Genomic DNA, 25,225 nt, shown 5'->3' with positions numbered 1-25,225 from the left:
GCACAGTGCAAGGCCTATTCACAAGACAAGAGTGTGGACTAGTTTGGTCTGTAGGGGTGGGTGCCCCCACCCGAGGTCCACCACATGCTTTTGTATGAGCAATGGTATTATGGTTATTTGTTATTTACTGAAGCATGTGCATGTCCTGAAGGGCACATTTTGTAAGTACAAAAATACAGTTTGTCAGAGCAGTCAGATGTCAGCACCCCTCCAACCACCACTCACAAGATTTTAGACTTCAGCTGGTATGTTGACACAGCCATGCCATACAAGCTTTCCGTGCATTGTTGTAGGGGCAAATGTATAGTTCAGCTGTTGCCAGGCAGTGTAGTGAGGCACTCCATACCTTTAAAACAGAGGCTTTCCCTGCTCCTCCCAATTTTTACATTTAAGCCATAAAATAAGATCCTGCCCAGATTATCACTAAAGCAGCACATCTTTACATTTTAGTGGTGCTTCATACCATCTACTGGTCCTCAAAATAATGTTAGTTGTAATACATGCCTCTGGATCCTGCCATGAACCCAAGGATAAGAGCCTTTTCTGGCCTAGTAACTTTGTTTGCAGTCTTGAACATTTCCTGTGCGGCATACATTTGCTCCCTCTGCAACATATTAAAGCAAGTGTATATTTCAGTGGAGAAAATGCTACTGAAGAACACAGTAAGTTACATTCAACATCCAAAGATAAGACACAGGCTACATAGTGATCTTTATTCTTATAGAAAATAAGTCCACTCATTCCTTTTCATAAAAGGCACATAGTGGCACACATTTTTGAGGTTGCAAAAGAGTTCACATAAGCCCCATTTTCACACAATTTTAGGGCAGTCACTTTTTGTGACTAGCGCAGACCTCTCAGTGACACCTCCACTCCACTTTTCCTTAAGGACTACACCAGCACATTTCACGTTTCAAAGTTCAGCTGCTTCTGCTATAAAAGTTTTTTAAGGGGAAACTTGTGGTGAAGAATTTCTTTTTATGGGGGGGAAGAGTCTGCTTTACTGACTTGTGTGTGTGTGTGTGCAGAGGTGGCAAGGGAACAAAATGTTAAAACTGTATGTGAATGAAAAATCACTGAGAATGTTCAGGAGCATCTGCTTCGTCCATCTCTTTTGTGACATTACAGATTCTTCCTACCCAGACTGACAGGCCATGGGGCTGCTGCTGGGACAGTTTCATGAAAGAGATTTTTTGAGAGAGATTTAAATATAGCAAACTCATTGAAAAGAAAACAAAAAGGTCAAACAACCCTTTCTTAAGGCCCTGATTCTTTGAACACTTATGCACGTGCTTAACACTGAAGACCTGAAGCTCACGCTTGAGGGCTTCAGCCAGTCACCTGCAGGGCTCAGGAAGGAATTCCAGCTCCCCAGCCCCAATATATTCTATTTTGTTTGATCTCCTATCTCCAAAGCATCAGAGATGGCCACAGCTGGAGGTGGGACACTGGATGGGGCCTGTGTTCTTAGAAGGCACTGAACATTTCCCCTCTCGCATGCTTAGCTGGCTGGTTCTTGCTCAGGGTTTAACTGATCGCCATATGTGGGGTTGAGAAGGAATTGAGAGAGAGAGACTGTGTGTGTGCGTGTGTGGTGAGAGAGAGAGCACGTGCGACCGTCTGTCTCGCCTTCCTCTGGACCATGAAACATCACTTGCCTGGATTATCTGGGTCTCTCTCAGTTAAACCATTTCCCTTCCATTGCAGGGGCCTTGGATATTGATATACCTCAGTCCCTCCCATTCTGCCTGTGGCACATAATAGTCTAGTCCCCTTGTCGGCTGTAATACTTTAGTTTAAGTTTGGTTGTTGGGTTTAGCGTGCAGCTGCTGGATGGTGTTGGTGGTCTGTGACGTACAGGATGTCAGACTAGGGATCTGATGGTGCCTTCTGGCCTTAGAACTCTATGACCTGGGACTGCTCATGTACTTTAACTTCAGGCACGTGCATTAGAGTTTACAGGATCGTGACCTTAATCAGCAACAGAAAAGAGATGTAGTCCAGTTTTTGGAGTATGATTTTTCCTGCATTTTACAGTATTTGACCATTTAAAGCTTTCTCTTTAGAACAATCAATTGCTATCTTCTTCCACTGTACAGTCACTGCTATTTGTGTTGGTTTATAATACAAGTCCTTTTCAGCCAAACATGAGTAGCAGTTATGGTGGAAACTCACCCCCATCCCATTTGTCTCAATGTTTGACTGTAACAACCTCATTAGGTCCATTTACCGTTATGAAAAACAAATGATTTGTTGGGGTTTTTTTTTTTAAACTTAAAAAACAAGGAAATCAGGTAAAGAAGTCTACCATACTGAACCATTATGTTTGCACAGATAGAAATCACAAGACACATGAAAACATCCAATAGCAACGTTAACTAGTTGGCAGAGCACTTCTATTTTCGTTGGTTAAAAGATGTACTTTCTACAGCCTCCTGAATGCCAAAACTCAGCATTTGCCAAGCCATTAAAGAATTAACATGCTACTGAGGTTAATAGTAAAGATTTGTGATCCTGAATGAAAACTGCTTTTCATCTACAGATACATTATTACTTACCGTGAGAGAAAGGCTTTTCTTGGGTGGTGGCTGCTGCGGAGTTTGGGGGACTACTTGCGGCGGTTGTGCAGCAGGGGAAATGGCAGGAGGCGCAGTAGGTGTTAAGGGTGAAGTAGGTGTAGCTGCAGCTGGATTTGAGTTACTGTTGTACATGGGTGTTCGTTGTTTGAACTGAGCAGGAAGAGGAGTAGTGTTTGGAGCTGTAGACTCTTCGGGTTGCCTGTTAGCCTGTATGGCCTCTCGCACAGATCCAGCTGCATGAACAAATGTAACAATTAAAAAAAAATCATCCGCAATTGGATAAGGGTCTCAGATACTACAGTGCCTTTTAAAAGTATCTAGATACAGACAGACAAGAGTTCGAGAGAGCCACGTTTTAGTGATGTGATTAAATGAGCCATTTATTTTATTTATGGATTACATTTGAAAAACTACATTCTCTCTCCCTTTCCACTGCATTTCCTTTACCAATAATGGAGAAAGCTTGGGGACTTCCAATTGGCAAATCTCCGTTGCACTATACTTAGCAGTGAAATTTGTATTTAATGGAGTCTGCTTTATAAATTTTTGAGTTTCTACTCCATAATTATAAGTATAGCACAATTATTGTATGAAGACCTATTATGCAGGAGCTGAGATTAGAGAAACTAAATTTTAGAAGCAACTTCCCAAAGGAAGTCAGAATTAATTCCCAGTCTCAGCCAGTCAGTGAATATTGAGAAGAAAGACTGAAAAAACAGGCTAAACAACAGGAATTATAGAATTAAAATCCAGTTCCTGGATCAGTTGTTGTTTAGAGGACCACTGAAAAGGAAAGGGTTACTGTAGAGACCTGCTTTTGGAATGACAGATGAACTGTCCCTTCTCTCCCAAAGTGGATAACCAACTAGTACAATTAAACCTCAAAACCACACACAGTAACTATTTCAAATCCAGTATGAACTCAAAACATTTTAGAGGAAAATCCCAGACAATGATATCCGCCACAGCCAGACACAGATTCTACAATTTATCAAATTATAATCTTGTCATCTGAAGACTCCCACAAGGCTTTACAAACAGAATCTATCTATTAATCACTTAGCTTACCATGACATGCAACTTACTCTTGGCTTAAACAAAGAAGCTGACTCCTAAGTGACTTAGGGGCTATTGAAAATGCTACTACTATTTAACGATGCTAAGCATCATTATAAACAGTTTAGGGCAGGAAGTGAGGAATGTGACCATATTCAATTGAAAACAGACTGGGGGGCACAGAGGGCAAAGGAAGGAGAAAAAACTGGCAGAATGTAAGTGCAGGAGTTGGGATTTCGGCAAGACGCCACATTAACAGCTTTAATCTTGGAGGTTGTTAATAGCTAAAGTGATGCAAGATGCACAGTTTGTTGTATTACATAAAAAAAATAAGGTCAAACAATAAAGCAATTAGATCCTGAATATGTGAAGTACGGCATTGACCAATTTAAAATATTTCCTGCCACAACAATGAAACAAAATGTTTAAAGAAAGAGGTTCTTAACCTTGACCATGAAAACCAGATAGGGCATTCAAAGCCATAAGGTGTATAGATTGTCGGGCTCAATGGGTAGTGATCAATGGCTCCATGTCTAGTTGGCAGCTGGTATCAAGTGGAGTGCCCCAAGGGTTGGTCCTAGGGCCGGTTTTGTTCAATATCTTCATTAATGATCTGGAGGATGGTGTGGATTGCACCCTCAGCAAGTTTGCAGATGACACCAAACTGGGGAAGAGGTAGATACGCTGGAGGGTACGGATAGGATACAGAGGGCCCTAGACAAATTAGGGGATTGGGCCAAAAGAAATCTGATGAGGTTCAACAAGGACAAGTGCAGAGTCTTGCACTTAGGACGGAGGAATCCCATGCACTGCTACAGACTAGGGACCGAGTGGCTCGGCAGCAGTTCTGCAGAAAAGGACCTAGGGGTTATAGTGGACGAGAAGCTGGATAGGAGTCAACAGTATGCCCTTGTTGCCAAGAAGACTAACGGCATTTTGCGCTGTATAAGTAGGAGCATTGCCAGCAGATCGAGGGACGCGAACATTCCCTTCTATTCGGCATTGGTGAGGCCTCATCTGGAGTACTGTGTCCAGTTTTGGGCCCCACACTACAAAAAGGATGTGGAAAAATTGGAAGGAGTCCAGCGGAGGGCAACAAAAATGATTAATGGGCTGAAGCACATGACTTATGAGGAGAGGCTGAGGGAACTGGGATTGTTTAATCTGCAGAAGAGAAGAATGAGGGGGGATTTGATGGCTCCTTTCAACTACCTCAAAGGGGGTTCCAAAGAAGATGGATCTAGACTGTTCTCAGTGGTAGCAGGTGGCAGAACAAGGAGTAATGGTCTCAAGTTGCAGTGGGGGAGGTTTAGGTTGGATATTAGGAAAAACTTTTTCACTGGGAGGGTGATGAAGCACTGGAATGAATTACCTAGGGAGGTGGTGGAATCTCCTTCCTTAAAAATCTTCAAGGTCAGGCTGGGATGATTTAGTTGGGGATTGGTCCTGCTTTGATAACCTCCTGAGGTCCCTTCCAACCCTGATATTCTACGATTCTAAGTTCAAATTAAAGTAAACCAAAATATTTGGTCTTCATTGTATGTGCTTTAATTAAACAAGACAATGTTAAACTCCCCTGGCTAGATAACACACACGATCCAAAAGGAATGAAAAATAAAATGCAACTAGCAAGGCTCAGAACATCACATGATGGTTTTTCTGCAGTTAGATACAATGCTAATACTAGAAAACAACACTAGCGGCTGACACTGCTGATGCTTCAGGCCATGTACTTTCCAGAGCTGCCAAGTTGCAGCCAGAGAGAGATTTATACAGGGCTTCTGAGAGATTTGGAACTCTGTTTCTGAGCCAAGCTTGTGTACATTCTACATGTGCCCGTCTGCAGTGACCACTGTGCCAAAGTTCCTGAACTGAAAAGTAAACATTGCTATGGTAGGAATCTGTACACAAGCACCAGGGTAAAGAATGTTGCATATAATTGAAATGTCAGTTCTTTGTTGACTGAATTTATCCCAAAGTGCTTTGTTAACGAATCACTATTATTTACGTGTATTAGATATCTTACGGACCTGTATGATGACAAGTCCCTGCTCCGTTGTGTGTGTGCGTGTGTGTGTTGGGGGGGCGGGGGGGTGTGTTAAACCTTTTAATCCCATGGCTAATCACTTATTTTAACACTTCCCTGTTTTCTATTATTGAATGTAATTTGATTTTTGAACTGTACCTAATAGACCTTCATAAAAATGCAAAGGAAAAAGGTGAGAGGGTGATAGGTTGTGGTTGAACACCATGTGTTAAAGCAGTAACCCTTTAATAAATTATACAATTATTGTTTAACACTTGAGAAAGTACCTCTCTCTTTCACACACCCAGAGCCACAAGGTAATCTTTGGACTAATGTACATTCCTAATGGCTTACAATCAGATTTCCTATAAAAAGACCAAGCAAATGAACCATTTAGGGGGATAAAGAGTACCTTAGCCTTTGTCAGATCTATAATTAAAAGTGATTTCATAGCTACTTTTAAAGTGAGAATTTTTTTAAAAATAATGTAAATGATGTGTCTTTTGTTACTAAAAAACTAGAGGCCTTCTCCTGCAACCCTTACACAAATAGTCCTGTTGAAGTCAATGAGATTACTTACACCAGGGATGGTTGAAGGAATGTGTCCTGCATTTGTAATTACAAATGAATGACAAAAAATATATGAGAGAACCAATGTATTAATAAAGTGCCAGTAGCAAAAATGATTATTTTACCTGGCTGCACTTCGGAGCTTGGGATATAGGAGGAAGATGGAACCACGCTGGGGGTTGCAGGCAAATAGCTTGTAGAAGGTAGTGCGGACTCATTGTTCAGAGGGCCAAGTTTCTGTAAAACAGTAAATGGTTTTGCAGTTCTGCAGCCATATATGACATGACTGCATGGAAATTCTGACCTTTTACACACAATGTCAACTTTGTCATTTCTCTATTTCTCCATTAGCGCTTTCTTTTTGGCACTTGCTTAACAATGTATGTACATGGGAGATTTTTCCAATTATACAATTATAGTTAACTGCTATAATTATATCAGTAACTCCTCACGTGGACACTCTTATTCCAGAATAAGAGTGCCTTATCTTAAATGGCTTACAACTCAATATAAACCAAACTGAAAAAAGGCACTCAGTCTGGTAGAAGAGTGTCCACACAGGGAGTTATACTGGTGTAACTAGTGCAGTTTGAATTCACAGCCTACCTTTTAGTGGTATAACTTCCCTGTGCACATTAGTCGTAGAACACCAGAAACTCCCTGAGATGTTGTCAGTCATTCAAAGTTTAGACAGAATTAGCAGCTTGCAATGATAATCCACCTTTCGGCTTCCACAAACTCCTCACATCCCCTTCTAACCCTCAGAAGAGAAGATCGACCCTAAGTTACATTTATGAAAAAAGCTCTCACTAGTTTTCCTAGAACACATTTAAGTGTTCATTCTGCATTGTATATTAGCAGCAAAATACATCAAGAATAGAACATTATTTTGTGGAATCGTTATAAAATAGTTATTCACTTGGAGGTAAGCTTTAAAGAGGATACAGAACTAGTCTTTAGAATAAAATATCCCAGCATTATGCAGCACAATTTTATATTTCATTGCAACTTAATGTCCTACCTGGGTAGACACAAGGCCAGCAGCATAATCTGGAGTTGCATTTTCCACTACTGTTTCTTCTTTGGCTTGTTTTTCCACCACTTCTGTATCTATTGGATAGAAAAGAAGGAGTTTGTTCAAGTTAACTTTCCTAATTCCTGAACTAAATTTTTTTAGAGTGATCCATGTAGAAGATTAAAAGAAAATTCTGATAAAAATTACTTAGAAAACACATCTGTTATAATTCTGGTAAAATCAACGTTTTTCCATATAAAATACCCACGTGGTTTCATAATCACGCTGATGCTTAAATTAACCACAAAATTTACATTTCACAAAGATACTGAATCTGAGCATTCAGATAAACCAAGCACAGCTATCCATCACAACACTTCTTACAATTGTGATTTCATTCATAAAAATGTATTTAACTTGTTTTGGATCTTACAAAAAAGAACTGAGATTTGTTTTCATTTAGCAAATTGCAAAATCAAGAAAGTGTTCCAGGAAAAACATGCCACCTAATTTGTTTTCTGCATGTGTTTAAGTAGCCCGGTCTTCTCATTCAGGATGATTATTAAATAATGCCTAATTGTTTTTTCATTCTTTTAAGATCATTCAAAATAAATATTTAAGATGCTTGTATACCATATAGATAAAAGATTCAAAATTGATCCTTTCAAAATTTCACTTAGTTATGCAATAAGTATACAATATACAAAAATGTTTCAGAACTTTTTTTTGACTGCAACACAAAAGGAAAAGCTAATGTCACATTCATCTTTGTTGGGATGTTTGTATGTTCAAAAGGGCACAGATAGTTAGTTCAACCCTCTCAACATATTTCCAGGGCACACAGCATTTTAATTAGTGGAATTCAGAAACAAACATGGCTACCTTTAATTCTTCAAGTGCTTGCCCCGTCCATTCCAAAGTAGGTGTGTGCTCACCCCAAGCACCGCCACTCAGTGGTATCTGTCAGGTTGGCTCCAGTGCCCCCTAGAGTTGCGTGCTCATAGCGCTGCTATAAAGGGTTCTACCGATCCTTCTTACCAGTCGCTGGAACTTCAGCTCATTCTTGCATTTTCCCTCAAGTACCCCTCTCAGTGGACTTTGTTCTTTTAGTTGTACATAATTATTTGTAGTGGTTAAGTTTCAGTTATTTAGATTATGGTACCCTGTTTAGCAGGGTTACCCACCCCCTAGTAGCGAGGCATGCCTCGGTCTCCAGGGTTTAAGTCTTGTGTGTCATGCCACAAGCCTATGCCTGTTAGTGACCCCCATTCCAGCTGCCTCAAATGTCTGCGGGAAGCCTACATGCAGAAGCACTGCAGAATCTGTAAAGGATTCAGGCCCCACACTAAGAGAGACAGGGACACCAGACTTAAATTCTTCCTCATGGTGGAGGCACTTCACCCTCCCTTGGAGCTGAACCACTTTGACTCAGCACCGAGTACTTTGGCCTCAAAAAGAAGCATGGAGGCTTCTCTTAGAGAGATGCAGCGCTGTTCTGCCTCTCTGGTGCCTTTCTGCTTTTCAGGACTCCTGGCACCATCAGTCATCCCTGTTGCCAAAGATCGCTCCTGTAAGGGACTCTCCATCGCCGGTGCTGAGAAAGAAGCAGAAGAAGATGGACAGGGAGCGATTCCCAACCCCAAGATCTGTGGGACACAAAGACACCAGCAGACTGCGACCCATGCCGGGTCTAAGATGCCAGCAATTCGCCCTGTACTGTTGACTCCAGCCCCAGAAAGGCACCACTGAGTCTGGCACCTTTGGCTCTCTCGTGGTGGAGGGTCCATCAGAGCCCAACTACTCTGGTGATGCCATCCACACCAGAGGTGTTTGAGGCCGTGAGGGAGGAATCGTTGCTCCCAGGACCGCCATCCCCTGCTGTACAGGAGCTGTCAGCGGCGGCACCAGAGACCAGAGCTCCCACAGCACCGTGGCCCAGGATGCCATCAGAAGGGAAACCGGCCATGATGGCACAGCACCAGTATCCTCCCTCCCAGCACCGCTCACCGGCACTTGTCAGCACCACTCCGTGCTGGTCACCTGGCAGGGAGTCCTCGGAGTCTGACTCAGAGGCAGAGTTGTATGTCTCCCGCAGAAGCCGGCACTGCTCCAGTCGGCTTTACCCAATGGTGGACATGGGCCAGGGCATTCCACCAGCGGCCTGGCCACCAGTGCAGTGGCAAATGCCACTACAATGATTATTCTGGAAGGCCTGGGCCTTTCCACCAGTCAAGGGGTCATAGTCCAGGAAATCCTACTCCATTGTTTCAGAGTCTGGAGCTCCCCCACCACGTCCCTCGGAACAGGTATTGAGCCTGGTGCCAAATATCAAGATCCAGCACTGAGAGACCGAGCTGGTGCACAGAATGAGGAACAGTGCCCCTTGCCTGTAAAGGCCTCCTCTTTCTTCTCTCTTGACAAGGCAGTGGTGGGAACAGGCATAGCACCCTCCTGTATAATGATGATTATAGGGAGTACTAGGAGCTCCTCAAAAGGGTAGCTCAAAACCTGGGGGTACATAGAGGAGATTAGAGTCCTCCCATGCCCTGGTGGATATTCCTGCTGCATCAGGCCCTCATGAGTTGCTTTGCCCTTAAACGAAGCCATTATGGACCCCATCAAGGCCTTATGCCAGACCCCAGTGTCCCTATAACCAACGGTTAAAAGGATAGAGAAAAAGTACTTTGTTCCAGCAAAGGGGTTTGAATTCCTTCAAACTCATCCACCACTGAGCTCACTGGTGGTATCAGTGGCCAATGAGTGGGAGCAACAGGGTCAGCAAGGTCCAACCCTTAAGACCAGAGATGCCAAAAAATTAGACTTCTTGGGCAGAAAAGTGTCTTCAACTGGCAGCCTTCAGCTCAGGATCGCAAACCAGCAAGTGTTCCTGAGTTGCTATGATTTTAATTCTTGGAACTTGATGGCAAAATTCAAGAAACTATTGCCATAGGAGTCAAGAAGTGGATTCACAGCCCTAGCAGAGGAGGGAAAATCTGTGGCAAGGGCATCCCTATTGGGAGCTTTAGACACGGTGGACTCTGCAGCCCGATCAATGGCTTCGACAGTAGTTATGAGGAGAGGCTCTTAGCGTCAATCCTTGGGCCTATCGTATGAGGTGTACCAGACCTTACAGGACCTCCCTTTTGAGAGTATGTCATTCTTCTCAGAGCAAACAGACATCAAAATGCACAGCCTCAAGGTCTCAAGAGCCACCCTGAAGTCCCTAGGGCTACATACACCAGCCCCTTCTAGGATGCACTGAAAGCCCCAACCAGCTCACTTCTTCCCACCACAGTCCTGACAGGACTATAGTAAGAGGAGAAGCAGGGGCTACAAGACAAGACCTCTACCCCAGTCCTCATCTGCTTCCGTGCCTGCCCCCCAAGACAATCGGCGGGGTGGCAGACCTTTTGATGGGACACTCAGGGACAATATACGAGGTCAATGTGTGGATCAGATTTCCCCAATTTTTGTGGACCGGTTGTCCCACTTCTATGAGGCATGGTATTACCTCAGATCACTGGGTGCTACACATGATAACACTGGGATACACCCTTCAATTCAGTTGTTCCCCTCTTTCGCACCCCATCCTTAGTCTCTCTTCAAGGATCCTTCTCACAAGCAACTTCTAGCATAAAAAGCCTTCTTCATCCCCTCCCTGTATTCAGGGAACTGGTATGCCGCCCTGGATTTGAAAGATGCTTATCATATTTCAATCTTTCAGGGAAAGAGAAGGTTCCTCAGATTTACTGTGAATGTGTACTACCAATTTGCTGTGCTCCCATTTGGCCTGTCCGCAGCCGCTTGGGTGTTCACAAAGTGCAAGGCAGCCTTCCTGAGGAGACGGGATTCAGGTCTACCCTTATCTCAACAGCTGGTTGATCAGAGGTTGGAGCAAGGTCCAGATGGAGACATATATAGCACAGTCAACTTTCTAGGACTTAGGTCTGTTAATAAATATACAGAAGTCTACTCTCTCCCCAGTTCAAAAGATAGAATTCATCAGGGCGATTCTCAATTTGGTCCAAGCCAGAGCCTCCCTCCTGGAAGCCTGGTTCCAAGCAATATGGGTGCTCATTGAAAGCTTCAGAAACCACCCATTACCATGGCTGGGATGGATCATGATGGGATGGGATCATGAACTTATGTGGTGAAGCATGCAAGACTACAGCACAGACCCCTTCAGGCATGGTATACCTGGACATGGTCATCACACTTCCCTCATTGGTGATCGCCTCCTTTCTTTGGTGGTTAGACGAAACCAAGTCCCATTCTCGAGACCCCAACCATCAATGTCTCTCATCACAGACACATCAGCGATGGGCTGGGGAGGTCACTTGGGGACCCTCAGGAGTCAGGGTCTCCAAAGGAGCTCTTGCTACACATCAATATCAGGAGGTCAGTGTGGTTTGCCTAGCCTGTCAGGCCTTCCAACCCCATCTGAAGGGCAAGTGCATGTTGGTTCTTACAGACAACATGACAGTGATGTTTTATATAAAGCAGCAGCATGCAGCGTGCAGTATGCAGAAATTCTGCATAGCTCACTCGATCCACTTTGAAGCCTCCTATCTTCCACGGCACAGAACAAGCCAGTGGATCACCTCAGCAGATCCTTTTCCAACCACCACAAGTGGTCCATCTGTCCAGATGTCATAAAAGGCATCTTTCACAAGTGGGGGACTCCCCAGATAGATCTGCTCGCGACGAAGTAGAACAAGAAATGTCTTTGGTTCTGCTCCTTCCTGGGTTGCTCATAGACACTTTTCTCCTCCCCTGGACAGACCACCTCTTCTACGCATTCCCTCCCATCCCTCTCATTCACAAGGTCTTGCTGAAGGTCAGAAGAGACAAGATGCATCTGATAGCCCTAGTGTAGCCATGTCAGCACCGGTTCACCATCCTATTAGACCTCTTGATGGAAACGCCAATCTGCCTGCCCCCATTTCCAGACCTGATCTCCTACGACCACAGCCATCTACATCATATGAACATAGCGTCCCTTCATCTCACGGTCTGGAAGTTCCATGGCTGAACCCCACAGAGCTAGCATGCTGTGAGCTGGTTTGTGAGGTGCTTTTAAAGAGCAGAAAACCGTCCACTTGAACCACTTACCTGCCAAAGTGGAAGAGATTCTTGAACTGGTCTATGCAGAAGTGTGTTTCACCTGCACAATCAACTCCACTTGAAACAACAAGTCCTAACTGTGTCATCTATTAGGGTCCATCTAGCTGCGATCTTGGCTCTTCCCATGGGTGAATCGCCATTCTGTTTTCTCAAACTCTAATTGTCGTCATTTTCTTAAGGGCCTGGAGAGGTTATACCCCCAGATATGGCAGCCACTCCCTCCCTGGGACCTAAACTTGGTGTTAGCAAGGCTAACAAGACCTCCATTTGAACCGCTGGTAACGTGATCTCTGCTCTACCTATCCTGGAAGGTGGCCTTCCTGGTGGCCATTATTTCTGCCAGAGGGTCTGGGAGATCTGAGTCCTTACTTTGTAACCACCTTATACAGTCTTCAAGGACACGGTTCAATTGCAGCCATATCCGCCCTTCCTTCTAAAGGTGGTCTCACAATTCCATAGTTACCAGGATATCTTCCTACTGGTCTTCTATCCGAAGCTGCATGTCAACAGGGAGGAACAGAGACTCCACTCACCGGATGTCAGATGTGCACTGGCCTACATAGAAAGACTAAATCATTTAAAAAAATCTACTTGGCTTTTTGTAGCTGTTGCAGACGGCATGAAAGGCCTTCCAGTCTCGGCCCAGATAATTTTATCATCATGTATCCACACATGCTACGATTTGGCAAAGGTCCCTGCTTCTCCTGCCCTGACAGCACAATTCTAGGAGGGCTCAAGCATCTTTGGTGGCGTTTGTAGCTCAAGTTCCTAACCAGGACATCTGTAGACCAGCACCATGGAATGCAAAACAGTGGATTGATGACCATTATACCATCACCCAACAGGCTAGAGATGATGCAGGTTTCAGCCAAGCGGTATTAACAATCAGCATGCCAATAAACTCCAAATCCTTCACCTGTGCCAGGGCTTGGGAGTCACCTACTTTGGAATGGACATGAGCAACACATCTCAAAGAACCGTAGTTATGGAAGGTTAGTAGCCATTTTTTCAAAGGGAGGAACCTCCCTTCAAGTTTAAACCCATCTGAGTTGATAATTTTAATTAAAAGTTGGATTTAAGAAAGTGAAATTGATAGGATATATCTGGCTCTTGTTCTCAAGGTAGTTTCAGTTATTAACATTTATACACCTTACAGACATGCTGTACCAACCTAAAGTCTTTCTTCTTCTCTTTGCTTCACGACCAGCACCAACCATATCCAACTCTGAGATATCTAGTAGCTACCAAAAAAAAATAAAAAAAAAAAATTCATTATTGAATTGAAATGTCTTACAAAACGTATTTCATAGAATCACAGAAATGCAGGGCTGGAAGGGACCTTGAGAGGTCATCAAGTCTAGTCCCCTGTGCCAAGGCAGGACCAAGTATACCTAGACCACTTCTGAAGGGTGTTTGTCCAACCTGTTCTTAAAAACCTTCAATTCCACAGCCTACTTTCGAAGAGTATTCCAGAGCTAAACTATCTTTACAGTTAGAAAGTTCTTCCTAATATCGAATCCAAATCTCCTTTGCTGCATATTAAGCCCATTATTTATTATCCTGTCTTCATCAGACATGGAAAACAATGAATCACTGTCTTCTTTAAAGCAGCCTTTAACATATTTGAAAACATATCAGATCCCCCCTCCAACCCCAGTCTTCTTTTCTCAAGGCTAAACCTGCCCAGTTTTTTAACCTTTCATCATCGATCAGGCTTTATAACCCTTTTATTATTTTTGTTGTGAACTCTCTCCAATTTAGCCACATCTTCCCTAAAGTGCGCTGCCCAGAAGCGGACACGATACTGCAGCTGAGACCTCACCAGTGTTGAGCACAGCAAGACAATTACGTCCTATGTCTTATATACAACATTCTTGTTAATACACCCCAGAATATTAGCCTTTTTTGCAGCTGCATCACTTTGTCAGCTTATATTCAATTTGTGATCCACTACAACCACCAGATCCTTTTCAGCAGTACTGAAACCTAGACAGTTATTCCACATTTTGTAATTGTGCATTTGATTTTTCATTTTTAAAAGTAGTATTTGATTTGTACTATTTGATGAAATACTTTGGAAACTCACAAAAAAATATTAACTGCTCTATAACCAGTGCCAACAAACTATAGTTCACTTTTGATCAGAGGCTGGGGACTGATGGGAAAATGCAAGAGTATTTAAAAAGACTATTACTTACCTTCACTCCTCTTTCTTTGCGCAGAGGTGTTCTTGAAGGAGGTATAGGGGTTCTGTTTCCAGCAGGGCTAAATACACTAGGTGCTGTGGGACTCCTGAATGGAGCTTGTTTTGGTATTCCTTTGAGCGGGGCTTTGGAGGGGGGAAAAAAAAATCAGCAACATCAGTTGTAATGAACTTCCACTTAGTTGAAAAGAATGATGAGATCTGGACTCCTCATTTCTTGTACTGTAGCTTTAAAAGCTTTAAAAGCTTCTTGGACGGAATTGACTATAGATATACATCAGATGCATCTCAGAGGTTTATTTTTGCCTGCAAAAATGTTAATAAAAGGAGTTCACTGGGTCAGAGTTTGTGCCCCAAAGGTTTAAGGATGAGCCACAATTATTACACAGTTAGACGCATACAGATATCTTTTCATGCACAAGAATTTAAATAAAGCAGTCTATTAAAAAAGACATATTGCTACTGAACTACATCAAGCTCTGCTTACTGCTAAGGGCTCTATTTAATCAAGGTGAATTATAGACACAGATGGTAGTACCTCCTATAGTTAAGACTGCCTAACGTTTTCCATGATAGGACAAGTTTTCAGTTGCTTATAACTTTACCATGCTTTAACCTTTTGAGATGAAATGTATCATGTTATTTGTGCATCTCTGGCTGAAATACACAGGGGACTGCAGGAGCCAGAGGAGGGGGAGGGGGAGGGTCAGAGGGATGCAGCAGCTGGTGATGGGGGTAGATAGGAGCAGAGGGTGCTGGTGGGATTGCATAAGAGAAGAGTTATGGAGGGAATGTGGAGGATAAAAGAAACATGGAGTAACTACCCATTCCCTGAATGAGACAGAGGCCCTGTGGAAAATAATAGTATGTAATCATGTAATTAAAGTCTAAATCATAATGCAAGGGTGCCAAATGAAGTTTTAACACAAGCAGCTTTAATTCAGACATTTCCTAACTTTTGAGTCCTTGACTTTGCAAACTTAATATGCTTTAAGATGTGTTTTGGATGCATATATAAATCAGGAAAGCACTTAGCTTAATTTTCATAAGCTATTAAGAAGTTAAGCTATTGGAAGGAGCAACATATTGGTTATCAACTTCCCTCAAACAGCAGTTAGAAGCCATCCTGATGTCTCTAACCTTCCCCTTTCTGGGAAAGAGGACAAAAGTAATTGGTGTTCTACCTGACTTTCCTGCTTTCAATCAGGTTTTTGGCTTGGGTTTAAACAGAGTGTACCCATTCATTTTGTTGGCTGATTATCTTCTCCTATGGAAACTCAGGTTTCCATGCAGAGATTGTATTGTAATTGTCCAGCGACCTTTGATGCTATTGACCATAAACTTTTGAGACTCTCCTGCAGATCCTGGTGATGGGGGTAGATAAGATTGCATTTTGATGCTTCTCTTCTTTCCTCTCAGAGATCCAAGCATTATTCTGAGAACCTGTTCAGATGTTCTGAAGGTTCTCATGTGTCATGCAGAAATCTGTTCCCTCACCTTCCCTTTTCTTGTGAGATCACTTGGGCAGACAACAACATGTCTCTACATCTCCCTGTCACCAGACACTGATGATGCAGCCTCACTGCCTTCCAACTGCCTGGTTGAAAAAAGGCAGGTAAGAGCACAGATAACTGTAGTTCCAGAAAACATCTATTGTAGGTAGAAGAGGAAATGGAGATGGAGAAACTGCACTGGCTGAAACTGCTTCTGGCTGCATAGATGTTCCTGAAGGTGTGAGAAGGTGCAGTGTGCCTCATAAGCTACATAGAAGAGAATAGGTGTTTGTCTCTAACATTCTATCACTGTTGAAAAGTTATTGAAAGTAACTATGCCAAAAGCAACCAGCTGTATATTTAGCAGTTATGATAATCTGTCAGCCTGAGTAACCCTCTGCGAAGGAGTCTACACCATTACTTGCTTCCTAAAAAAATGCCACAGCCTAACTTGCACTTCTGGAAGTTGCATACAGGCAACAGTAGCTGCAGCAGCTGGGTGCATGTCTGAACTCCAACAGCAGGTCTGGCCACTGTGCTCCTACTCTGGATGGGTCCTCAATGTGAAGCTCACCTCTCTACCTTGAAATCTACCGGTATGTGTAGGAGGCCACTCGTCTGGTTTTATATGAGGCAGTCCTCTTTTTGGCTAGTTTGTCCCCCAGCCAGTACTAGACAAAACTATGCTATTTTGAAGAGTGTGCCACTCCATCCCTGCCAGTGTGATCTTGCATGCACTGTGAATGCAGGGTCACACAGGCAGGAATGGGGTCATGCAATTCCCAGAAGTGCTGGAATGCCCAGTATTCTGGGAATTTGTGGATGGCCACATTGTGTGACACCAGCACCTAACATGTGACAAATGCCCAAAATGTTTACTAAACTTACTGCCTCAGCAGTTGTGCGGTGTGACCCGGGACCTCTTGGTGCCAACTGGCAGAGGGGTGCATAAGTGATACAGGGATCCACTGGGTCTGATGTCTTCATATTAGTTTGCCAAGGGTGCGATGTAACCCTAGTGATCATAATCACTGTGAAATGTATACATGGATAATATGTAAGGAGTCATGTATATATATTGAAAATTATGTTCTCAAGGTATGTGAATTGGAGCTGGTCACCAGAAGGTGATAAAGAAGTTTCTTTTAGGCAAGAGATGTTTGTCTGGCTATATGTAAATTGAGTATTGTGTGGTTCACAATGGATACCCATTTACAGTCTGAGCTGAATAGTAATGATGGGATTATAAAATCTTCAAGAGAAGGAATTTACAGGAAGAAATAACCCAGCAGGAGGGAATCCAGTTTACAAGTGAAGACAATGGATTTTTGGACTACAACTGTAGAAAGAAAAAAGGAACTCACTCTGTATCCTTCATGTAGGAAGTAAGCTGACTGCGTGTGTGCTTTATGAAAAAAGTATCATAGTCAGGCTTGGTTGAAAAATGCTGGGAAGACTTTGGGGGTGAACTAAACTTAGACATCCCTTGGCCAATGAAGTAAGTCTACATTCTAGAATGCATGTTATGAACTTTGTTATGTATCCCTTTGCTTCCAATACTTCGACTTGCTATCACCTGGATCTGTTCTTTGTTAAATAAATATCTTCTTTTTACTGTAAACATATCTAATTGCTGGGTGTTAAGCAGAGCTGCGATCTAAGGTATAACTGGTAAGCTGAAATGTACTGTTCTTTTGGGAGCAGAGGCTCCGGGAATTTTGTGAGCATCCAGTGATCAGAGGCTGGGTACTCCACGGGAACACGTGTGGAGAGTTAGAGTGCGCATATTGTTAACCTGTAAAGTCAGTGATTGCATTTCCAGAGGCTGGTGAAGCTGGGGAACTGACCCATAGTAAGCACAGATGAGGGCAGGTGGTACGGGTGTCTCTCACAACCATAGGTACCCCCAAGAAGTGTCACATGTGGATTAAATGTAACATGTGCCTTTGTATCAGAGGGGTAGCCGTGTTAGTCTGGATCTGTAAAAGCGGCAGAGTCCTGTGGCACCTTATAGACTAACAGACGTATTGGAGCATAAGTTCCACTACATGCATCTGACGAAGTGGGTATTCACCCACGAAAGCTCATGCTCCAATACATCTGTTAGTCTATAAAGGTGCCACAGGACTCTTTGCCGCTTTTATGTATCTTTGTGAAAATCTTAAGTGACCTACAACACATTCCTGCTGGCATCCTTCCCTGGAATCACAGGCACATCTGAGCTTACTGAAGCTTCTCCATCTGCCAGAAGAAGTCGGGGGCTGGGTGAAAAAGAGGCCAGAATTAGAAAGTCGGACAGAGGAGGGCACATGCATGGGGGCTCTTGCAGGTAAGACTAGCTCCCGCACACAAGGCGAGACCAATAGTGACTGACAGTGATGGCATTTGTTAATGAATGACCAAAGTATTAAACTGTTTAATACATTGTTTGAACCCTACGCCACATCTGATGGCCCAAGGATTCAGAATACACTGACACCATTTTGTCCTTTACCACTTGTAAGATATAACCTATTTTAAAATGCCCTGAACCACCACCTCTATAAAAAAACGTGTAGCCAATGCTAACCCTGTAAGGCTCTTTGTTTCCTACAGTGGCTACCCCACATACGAAGCTTTTAGAGTCTGCCCCTGCCTTTGACCAAATGGCCTAATCCTCTAGCTCAAACAATAGCTTTAAAATCCAGAGGTCCAGGGCTTATTTCACACTAGACAGCCTGACGAGTGGGATACAAAGAGAAACACTGCAAGCATGGATTACACCCTGGCCAGGGAAGCTTGTCCCAAGCTTCTGAGGTTGACAGGAGTTTCAATCCTCACATGTATCCATGGGGATTGAACCTGAGGCTTCTGGATCTGAAAGTATGAGCCTCTAGTGCTTGGGCTAAAGAGATAGCTTTATTAGCTCCAAGTCTAGAGTAGACAAACCACTATCTTGTATCTGTGGTCTGTCCTTTAACAGGGGACAAAGAGCCACATTTCATTAGGGTCAGAACTCCTGTAGCGTGGTAGTAAGCAGTATGTCTGATAAATTAGATCATCAGAAACCCCTTGTCATTGTACTGAGATAACTCCAACACTACCATTATAACTTGTATCTTCAGCAAATTGTGTCCACATAGCTCCAGTGCTACCAATATTCCTTATCTTATACCAGTGTCAACCTTGATCAGTTCCACTGTATCAATGTCAACATTCAAGCAGTAACATTTTAAAGCTTAAATATCTATTGATTTTTTTAAAAATGCAACTTTTAAATATTCTTCCAATCTACTCATAGCAAAGAATCAGACCAATTTTCACACTTCAGATTGCTGTAGGATGTTTAAAGAAGGCCCTGAAGGAAAAACTTCAGGCACTAACATGGTTTAGTTGCATAGCAGTTTCAAAAACTGGCATAATTGGCCTTAATTTTTTCCCCCACTACAAACTGATAACAGAAAATTCAAGTAGTTCAGAAATTACAACAAATACTTGGAACTGATCATCTCAGAGCACTGACTTGTGTAGACTCTTTTCACCCCATTAAAATGGAAATCTTGAGTGCAATTTTAACTGTAGTGGTGCTACTGCTACCCTAAAATATTGAAGGTACTGACACTTCAAGAAAATGGTGCATTTATAGTTCTCTACATTTAGAAAACAACTATTCTCAATTACTACAATATCCTTAGTAAGAGCTAGGCAATCTTTGCATCTGTTTGAGTCAATGTTTGATAGGCTTTATCTGCCTTTTCCCTTCTAATGCGCAGAACTGTTTATGTTTTTGGTAATTATGTTTGACAGTTTTGTACCTTATTTTAAGAATTACAATAAAATATACTATTTTTATATATAACCTCATCTATATATGTAAGAAAAAAAATTCCAAGCAGGAATTTCATACTATTTCACCTGGAATAATTACCCCATATTATGGTTATCACATGTTCTCCTTTCCATATGTGAAAATCAGTTTAAGATTACTTCACTAAAGTGCATCATTATTTTTATATTTTCATGTTTCCATAGAGCTTCATTTCCCTCCTCTCTGTAATCCAGTTTTTAAAAATATAAACCTTGTAATTTTATTCTTTGCAAACATTATATTTTACCTACATATGAGCTGTATAGACATATACATTATTCTCTACTGAGTAGTAATATAAAATGAGTCATACTTGTTGTATCTATTTTTTTGACCAGCCCCCTTCCTTTGGCATGGAAAGGCACTCCTGCAGTCTTCTTGAGCTGTTGTGCAGTTTCTGTTGCTAAAAAGAGAAATGCTTTAGTTATTTCAAAATTTGTATTTGAAATTAAAACTACTGCACATCCTACATAAAATTCTTTTAGGACCTAATCTAGTACAAGATGGGAAACTACCTTTAATTGACACAGGTCATCAATGTTAGACAAATCACATAATCTAATTATTTTTTTTCCCAAATGGTGCATTATCTGTTACACAATCCTTTTAAGTTACAGAAGTATACAAACTAACATAAAAATAAACAAACAATCTACTTGAGGGGAAAGTAGAAAGTTAAAAAAGGTAAAAATTTCATTCAAAATGCTTAGCTACTCAAGTTGATATTTTAATCCAATCAAACTGACTAATCAACTCAAAGAAAGGTAAAAGCAAGTTGCTACAGCAAAGTGCAATGTACAGTACAATATTTTAAATTCACTCAGTTAAAGAATGGCTTGGCCAAACTTCCTGCCTTCTGTTAATGAAAATCTTCTTGGCTTTCACTCACAGTAGGCACACTGAGCAAGGGAAAGCATGTACTGGCTGCCTCTGCTCCCTGTTGCAAAAACTATGACAAAATAAAGCTCAGCTTGGTTCCAGTTTCATTTCTGTGGTAAGAGCCCCAAGCATCTTAACAAAAGCTCTCCCTGATGAGTCTCAAACTGATTGCTAAATATAACCACCAAAGAATCTAACGTTGCTTTAAACAGAGAAAAAAAAAAAAAGCTTTTTCAGTGCCTTCAAATCTGAACAGCATTTAAATTACAAAAACAAGACTAGCATATTAATATGGTGACAGCCAGAATGGCTTCACTAGGCTTCGTCCTGATCTTCTGCACTGTTGTGTATTGTGGAAAACCAGTCAGCACATATTCTTGTAAGAAGGGAAGATATGATACGTGTTCCTGTACTGAAGAACAAGACTGAATTCTATGCCTGCCTTTTACAATCCTATTTGTAACTGTATCTGATCAACTAGCTGGTTTACTACTTACATTTCTGCAAGAGTTCTGCTCGAAGAGTGGCACTTTTGGGTTTTCTTTTCAGCTGGAAGTGTTTCACTGGGGGAGTAAGTGGCCCAGCTAGTGTTGTCAAGGCATTTTTGTTTAAGTACTGGCACTCCAACGGCAACATAGCTGATGTTTCACATTCACTTACTGTGTAAAGAGTTAACATAATGCATGTGGGTAAAAGGACCTCTTGCACAGATAATTACAAGACAATTTTTATATAGTTTGTGCAGGTGATTCTTAACTTCAGAGTATTTATTCAGACCCCGAGGGAAACTTCTGTTTTGCTCATAATCACTATTCCAGAAACCTGCCAACTCTAGCTATATTATAGGAAGTAACCCTTCACAAGGATTTAATAAAACAGGAAATATGTTATTTTTAAGATGGCCACGTTAGATTTGTCTAGTCAAGTGTAAAGTTATTTTTAAAGTATTGTACATATTTCAGTACTCGGGAGAAAACAGCTGAAGATTAATTCTCAGAAGCTACATTTAAAAAAAAACACAAAAAAACAAACAAAAAATAGAAAACCCAATCTGGCAGACCACAAAATACCGAGAGGTAAAGATTTCTACCAGCAAATGATCATTCCTATTTTCAAGCATGATGCAGTTCTCTTTCCAAGGAGTTTTTCTATTACTTTGCTGCATCCTGGCTTCTACAACCATTTCTGTCCATTACATTCGGTGGCTCTTCTACACTTCCAACTTTTGGGACAGTTCCTGTTATTTCATGAAGACTGGTACTGTATCACTGGTAGCAGTAACTATGGGAGTACTAGCATATACATGGCTCAGGCATTTTAACTGCCTTAGTCTAGACTACACTAATGCTCTGACTGCTGCCATCATCCGTGAAGCTGCACCGATGGGACACTTCCTAAGAACTGCTAGTATAGTTGCAGTCCATCTGTATAGCACAATGGTTGGTTCTTTGAAGTACAGATGTACACGCTCATCTTTAATGAGGCTCAATACAGGGGTCTGTCCACACAAAGCTCACTGCTTTGGGATCGGCGTCTTAGAGAGAAAGCATAATATCATGCTTTCGAAACTATGAACAAATGCACAGAGCCTCTCTCCTAATGTAGACAACCCGAAGTCCCTTGAAGATTAGTAAAAAAAAAAAAAAAAAAAAAAATGCAAGACAGGAATAAAATGTTTAATTTATGATCTTTTAAAAGTTTATACAAGTTTAATCAAAAAGTAATATTTATTAAATTATACATCAGTTTTATTTCATTTCAGGCACTCCTTACATAGTTCTACTGCCTCATGTGGAACAGTTCCTGTGGCAAAGAGCTGCTGAATTAGACCCACATTTATTGCTTCCCATTAGACTCAAACACATAGGGTGTAATCCTTGCCTCATTGACTTTCACCCATAGTGGTTTGAATGCAAAAAATATAAAATATGCAGAGTAATTTTAGACAACAAATGATTGCTTACCCTTTTCCCTAAGTTCTCCTAAAATATCTTGAACATTGGGATTCTGTTCTTCAAGATCAAGGTTAAGGGAGCCAGTATCTGGAAAGGATTTTAAAATATCAGCTACCATTAAGACCCAGGGGTCTGAATCCAAGGTAGCGAGCTGGATAATTTCAGTCAGTGCACCTTTCATCTAACAAAAAAGAGAAAAGAAAATCAACAAATTGGAAACAATTCTAAGAAGGTTACTTTGTATCTGGAAATATTTTCAGAAACCAGCACAAACATGCACAATATTTACTTCCTGTGGGGAACCCATATATTGTGTTTTAACACAGTTAAAAAGACCTTTAAGCCATATGTCCAGAGTCATCTTTTTTGTTACAGAGTGCCATGAAGAAAAGATGATTTTTAAAAACTTATTTCAGGAGGTTCAACTGGGGAAAAAGTCAAAAGATTGTAGAGGGGGAAAGTTTATTTCAGCTACTAGTCAAAATATCTATTAGTTCGTAGCATAAATAAATAAAAATAAAGAAAATACAATCATCTCACTGAAATTACATATTGACATTTGGTTTTAATCATTATACTTTATTCACAGGTAGCTCAATCCCTGAGAGAGTTGAAAATTCAGATTTAAAAACTTTTTTTAATGTCTTATTTGAACGTTAAAAATTGACTTTTTTAAATCTCTCCAGTCTTTTGCAGAGCTAAGATGTTGCTTTAGGCAGCATGTGCTTACCAGAGCACAAGAAAAAAATAGAGTCAACATAAACTGTGTGACCACTATTAAGACATATTGGCAATACACAGTCCTAAGACTAAGGGTTTTAAGATGAAGTGCAAGGAAACTAAGAGTTAATATTGAGACATGGCCCTTTCCATATCCCATTGTGATCACATATTGCAGTACATATGGCACAATTTACACTGTTTTCAGGAATCCAAACACAATGAGACAATCAAGGAGAGATCTTCATCCTTAACTCTATATTTCCTTTCTCTTATTAATTTACAACAGGACTTTTGTTATTTGAACATATTTTGCTTTTTAAAAAAAAATATTACACCAAAATAGTAAATTATTAGATTATATCCCAGTTCTCTCTTCCATTTCCAAGCATCTTTAGACCTCAGAAATAAAGTCAATGGTCCTTTTGATTTTGCTGATTATATAGTGATCCCCCTGCTCCAACACATACACCCTAAATTACAGAAAGCTAATTTACGGTCTTATTTATGCTGTGCACAGAAGTCTCCACAAATTTCTAATCCCTGCTCCCCTCAAAGCCTCCCTCTCCCAAATCTTCACAAGAAACAGTGCTTAATTTGTAATGAAAGAGGTGCTGGGGCTCAAACAATTTTTTTTACTTTCATAACTGATGCAGCAAGTGCAGAGGTGCCAGGGCTATGAAATGCCAAGCCTAGAGGTGCCAGACTCAGCTCTGACACAAATTAAGCACTGCAAAAAACCCAGTGTCAGCCTAGAACTGAGGGGAAAATGGCAAAACGGCCAAATTGGGCTTCCCCTCCATCAGAAGCTGCTTCCGCTATATTTTAAAAAAGGAATGAATTAAGCAATGGGAGGGAAGAGTATGATACTTTGACCTCTCCAGTCCACAATACAAATTCTAGAACTTGAATAGGGATTTTCAGGGATTGTAAGTGTGAACACAGAACAGTCAATAATGCTTTCAGTACGTTTGAGTAATATGGTAAGAATGATAGACCCTGACTAAGCTGTCTATATTATGATTCCCACCAGTTTTAACACTGGTTCAGCTGACCTGGTGGTAATTTTTTCCATACATTTCCTCAGTGTCAACATCTTATGTCTCTTCTTCCCACCACTCTGTTAGTGCTTTTTCTTCAGGCTGCTTTCTACATATAGCCAAGCATCCTCAATGCCCTCTTTTATATTCCTCCTCAAACTCCTCTTTTCTCTAGTTTTGCATCAGGAAGACCGCCACTGGGCTCTCTGATCCCAGGTTAAGTTAACAGATCTGGCAGTTAGAAAAATATGTATTTATTTGCAAACTGAGCATATATGATATGCAAGTCAGAGGCAACAGAATCGCACATGCCATTTTTACAGTTACTTTTCAAAGCAGAACTGCATTCCAACATTGTTAATTTCATTATGGACCGAATCTTGAAATCCTTACTTAGGCAAATCTCTCATTGATTCCAACGAGAGTCTTGTTAATCATAGACTTCAGGATCAGGTCCAACATAGTTTGTCAGTTGTCCTTATGGGTCTTTCCTAAAACATCAATGTTTAGCAAAAATACTTTAAAAAAAGGAGTGAAATTAGTACCTATGGAAATGAGGAGTTAATTACATTTTGTACAGACAGCCAAAAATATGGCAAGGCTTTAACTTGGACAAATATCACTATAAAGATTAACATGAGAAAAACCAAACTCATTTTCACTAATAACAAACAGCCATCAGCATTATAAATAATCATAGCATTTGGGAATGGGAGGG

The 25,225-nt window shown here is 41.4% G+C and overlaps 1 protein-coding gene across 1 annotated transcript in view; it reads right to left on the bottom strand.

The window, feature by feature from the left end:
* NELFA (negative elongation factor complex member A) overlaps positions 1-25,225 on the bottom strand; it is a 35,457-nt gene that overhangs the window by 4,890 nt on the left and 5,342 nt on the right. Inside the window, exons 2-10 of the mRNA XM_073342736.2 lie at positions 22,757-22,928; positions 21,290-21,451; positions 20,227-20,316; positions 14,569-14,699; positions 13,542-13,611; positions 7,253-7,341; positions 6,357-6,468; positions 2,559-2,812; positions 505-604 (exon numbers count right to left, since the gene is read on the bottom strand). Of these exons, the coding sequence (XP_073198837.1) occupies positions 505-604; positions 2,559-2,812; positions 6,357-6,468; positions 7,253-7,341; positions 13,542-13,611; positions 14,569-14,699; positions 20,227-20,316; positions 21,290-21,451; positions 22,757-22,928 (1,180 nt within the window). The remainder of the gene's footprint in view (positions 1-504; positions 605-2,558; positions 2,813-6,356; positions 6,469-7,252; positions 7,342-13,541; positions 13,612-14,568; positions 14,700-20,226; positions 20,317-21,289; positions 21,452-22,756; positions 22,929-25,225) is intronic.

This window comes from Lepidochelys kempii, chromosome 4 (genome assembly GCF_965140285.1).
Source record: "Lepidochelys kempii isolate rLepKem1 chromosome 4, rLepKem1.hap1, whole genome shotgun sequence".
Lineage (NCBI taxonomy): Eukaryota > Metazoa > Chordata > Testudines > Cheloniidae > Lepidochelys > Lepidochelys kempii.
The sequence above is the reverse complement of the archived record's forward strand: the minus strand, read 5'-3'. Positions and strand labels throughout refer to the sequence as shown.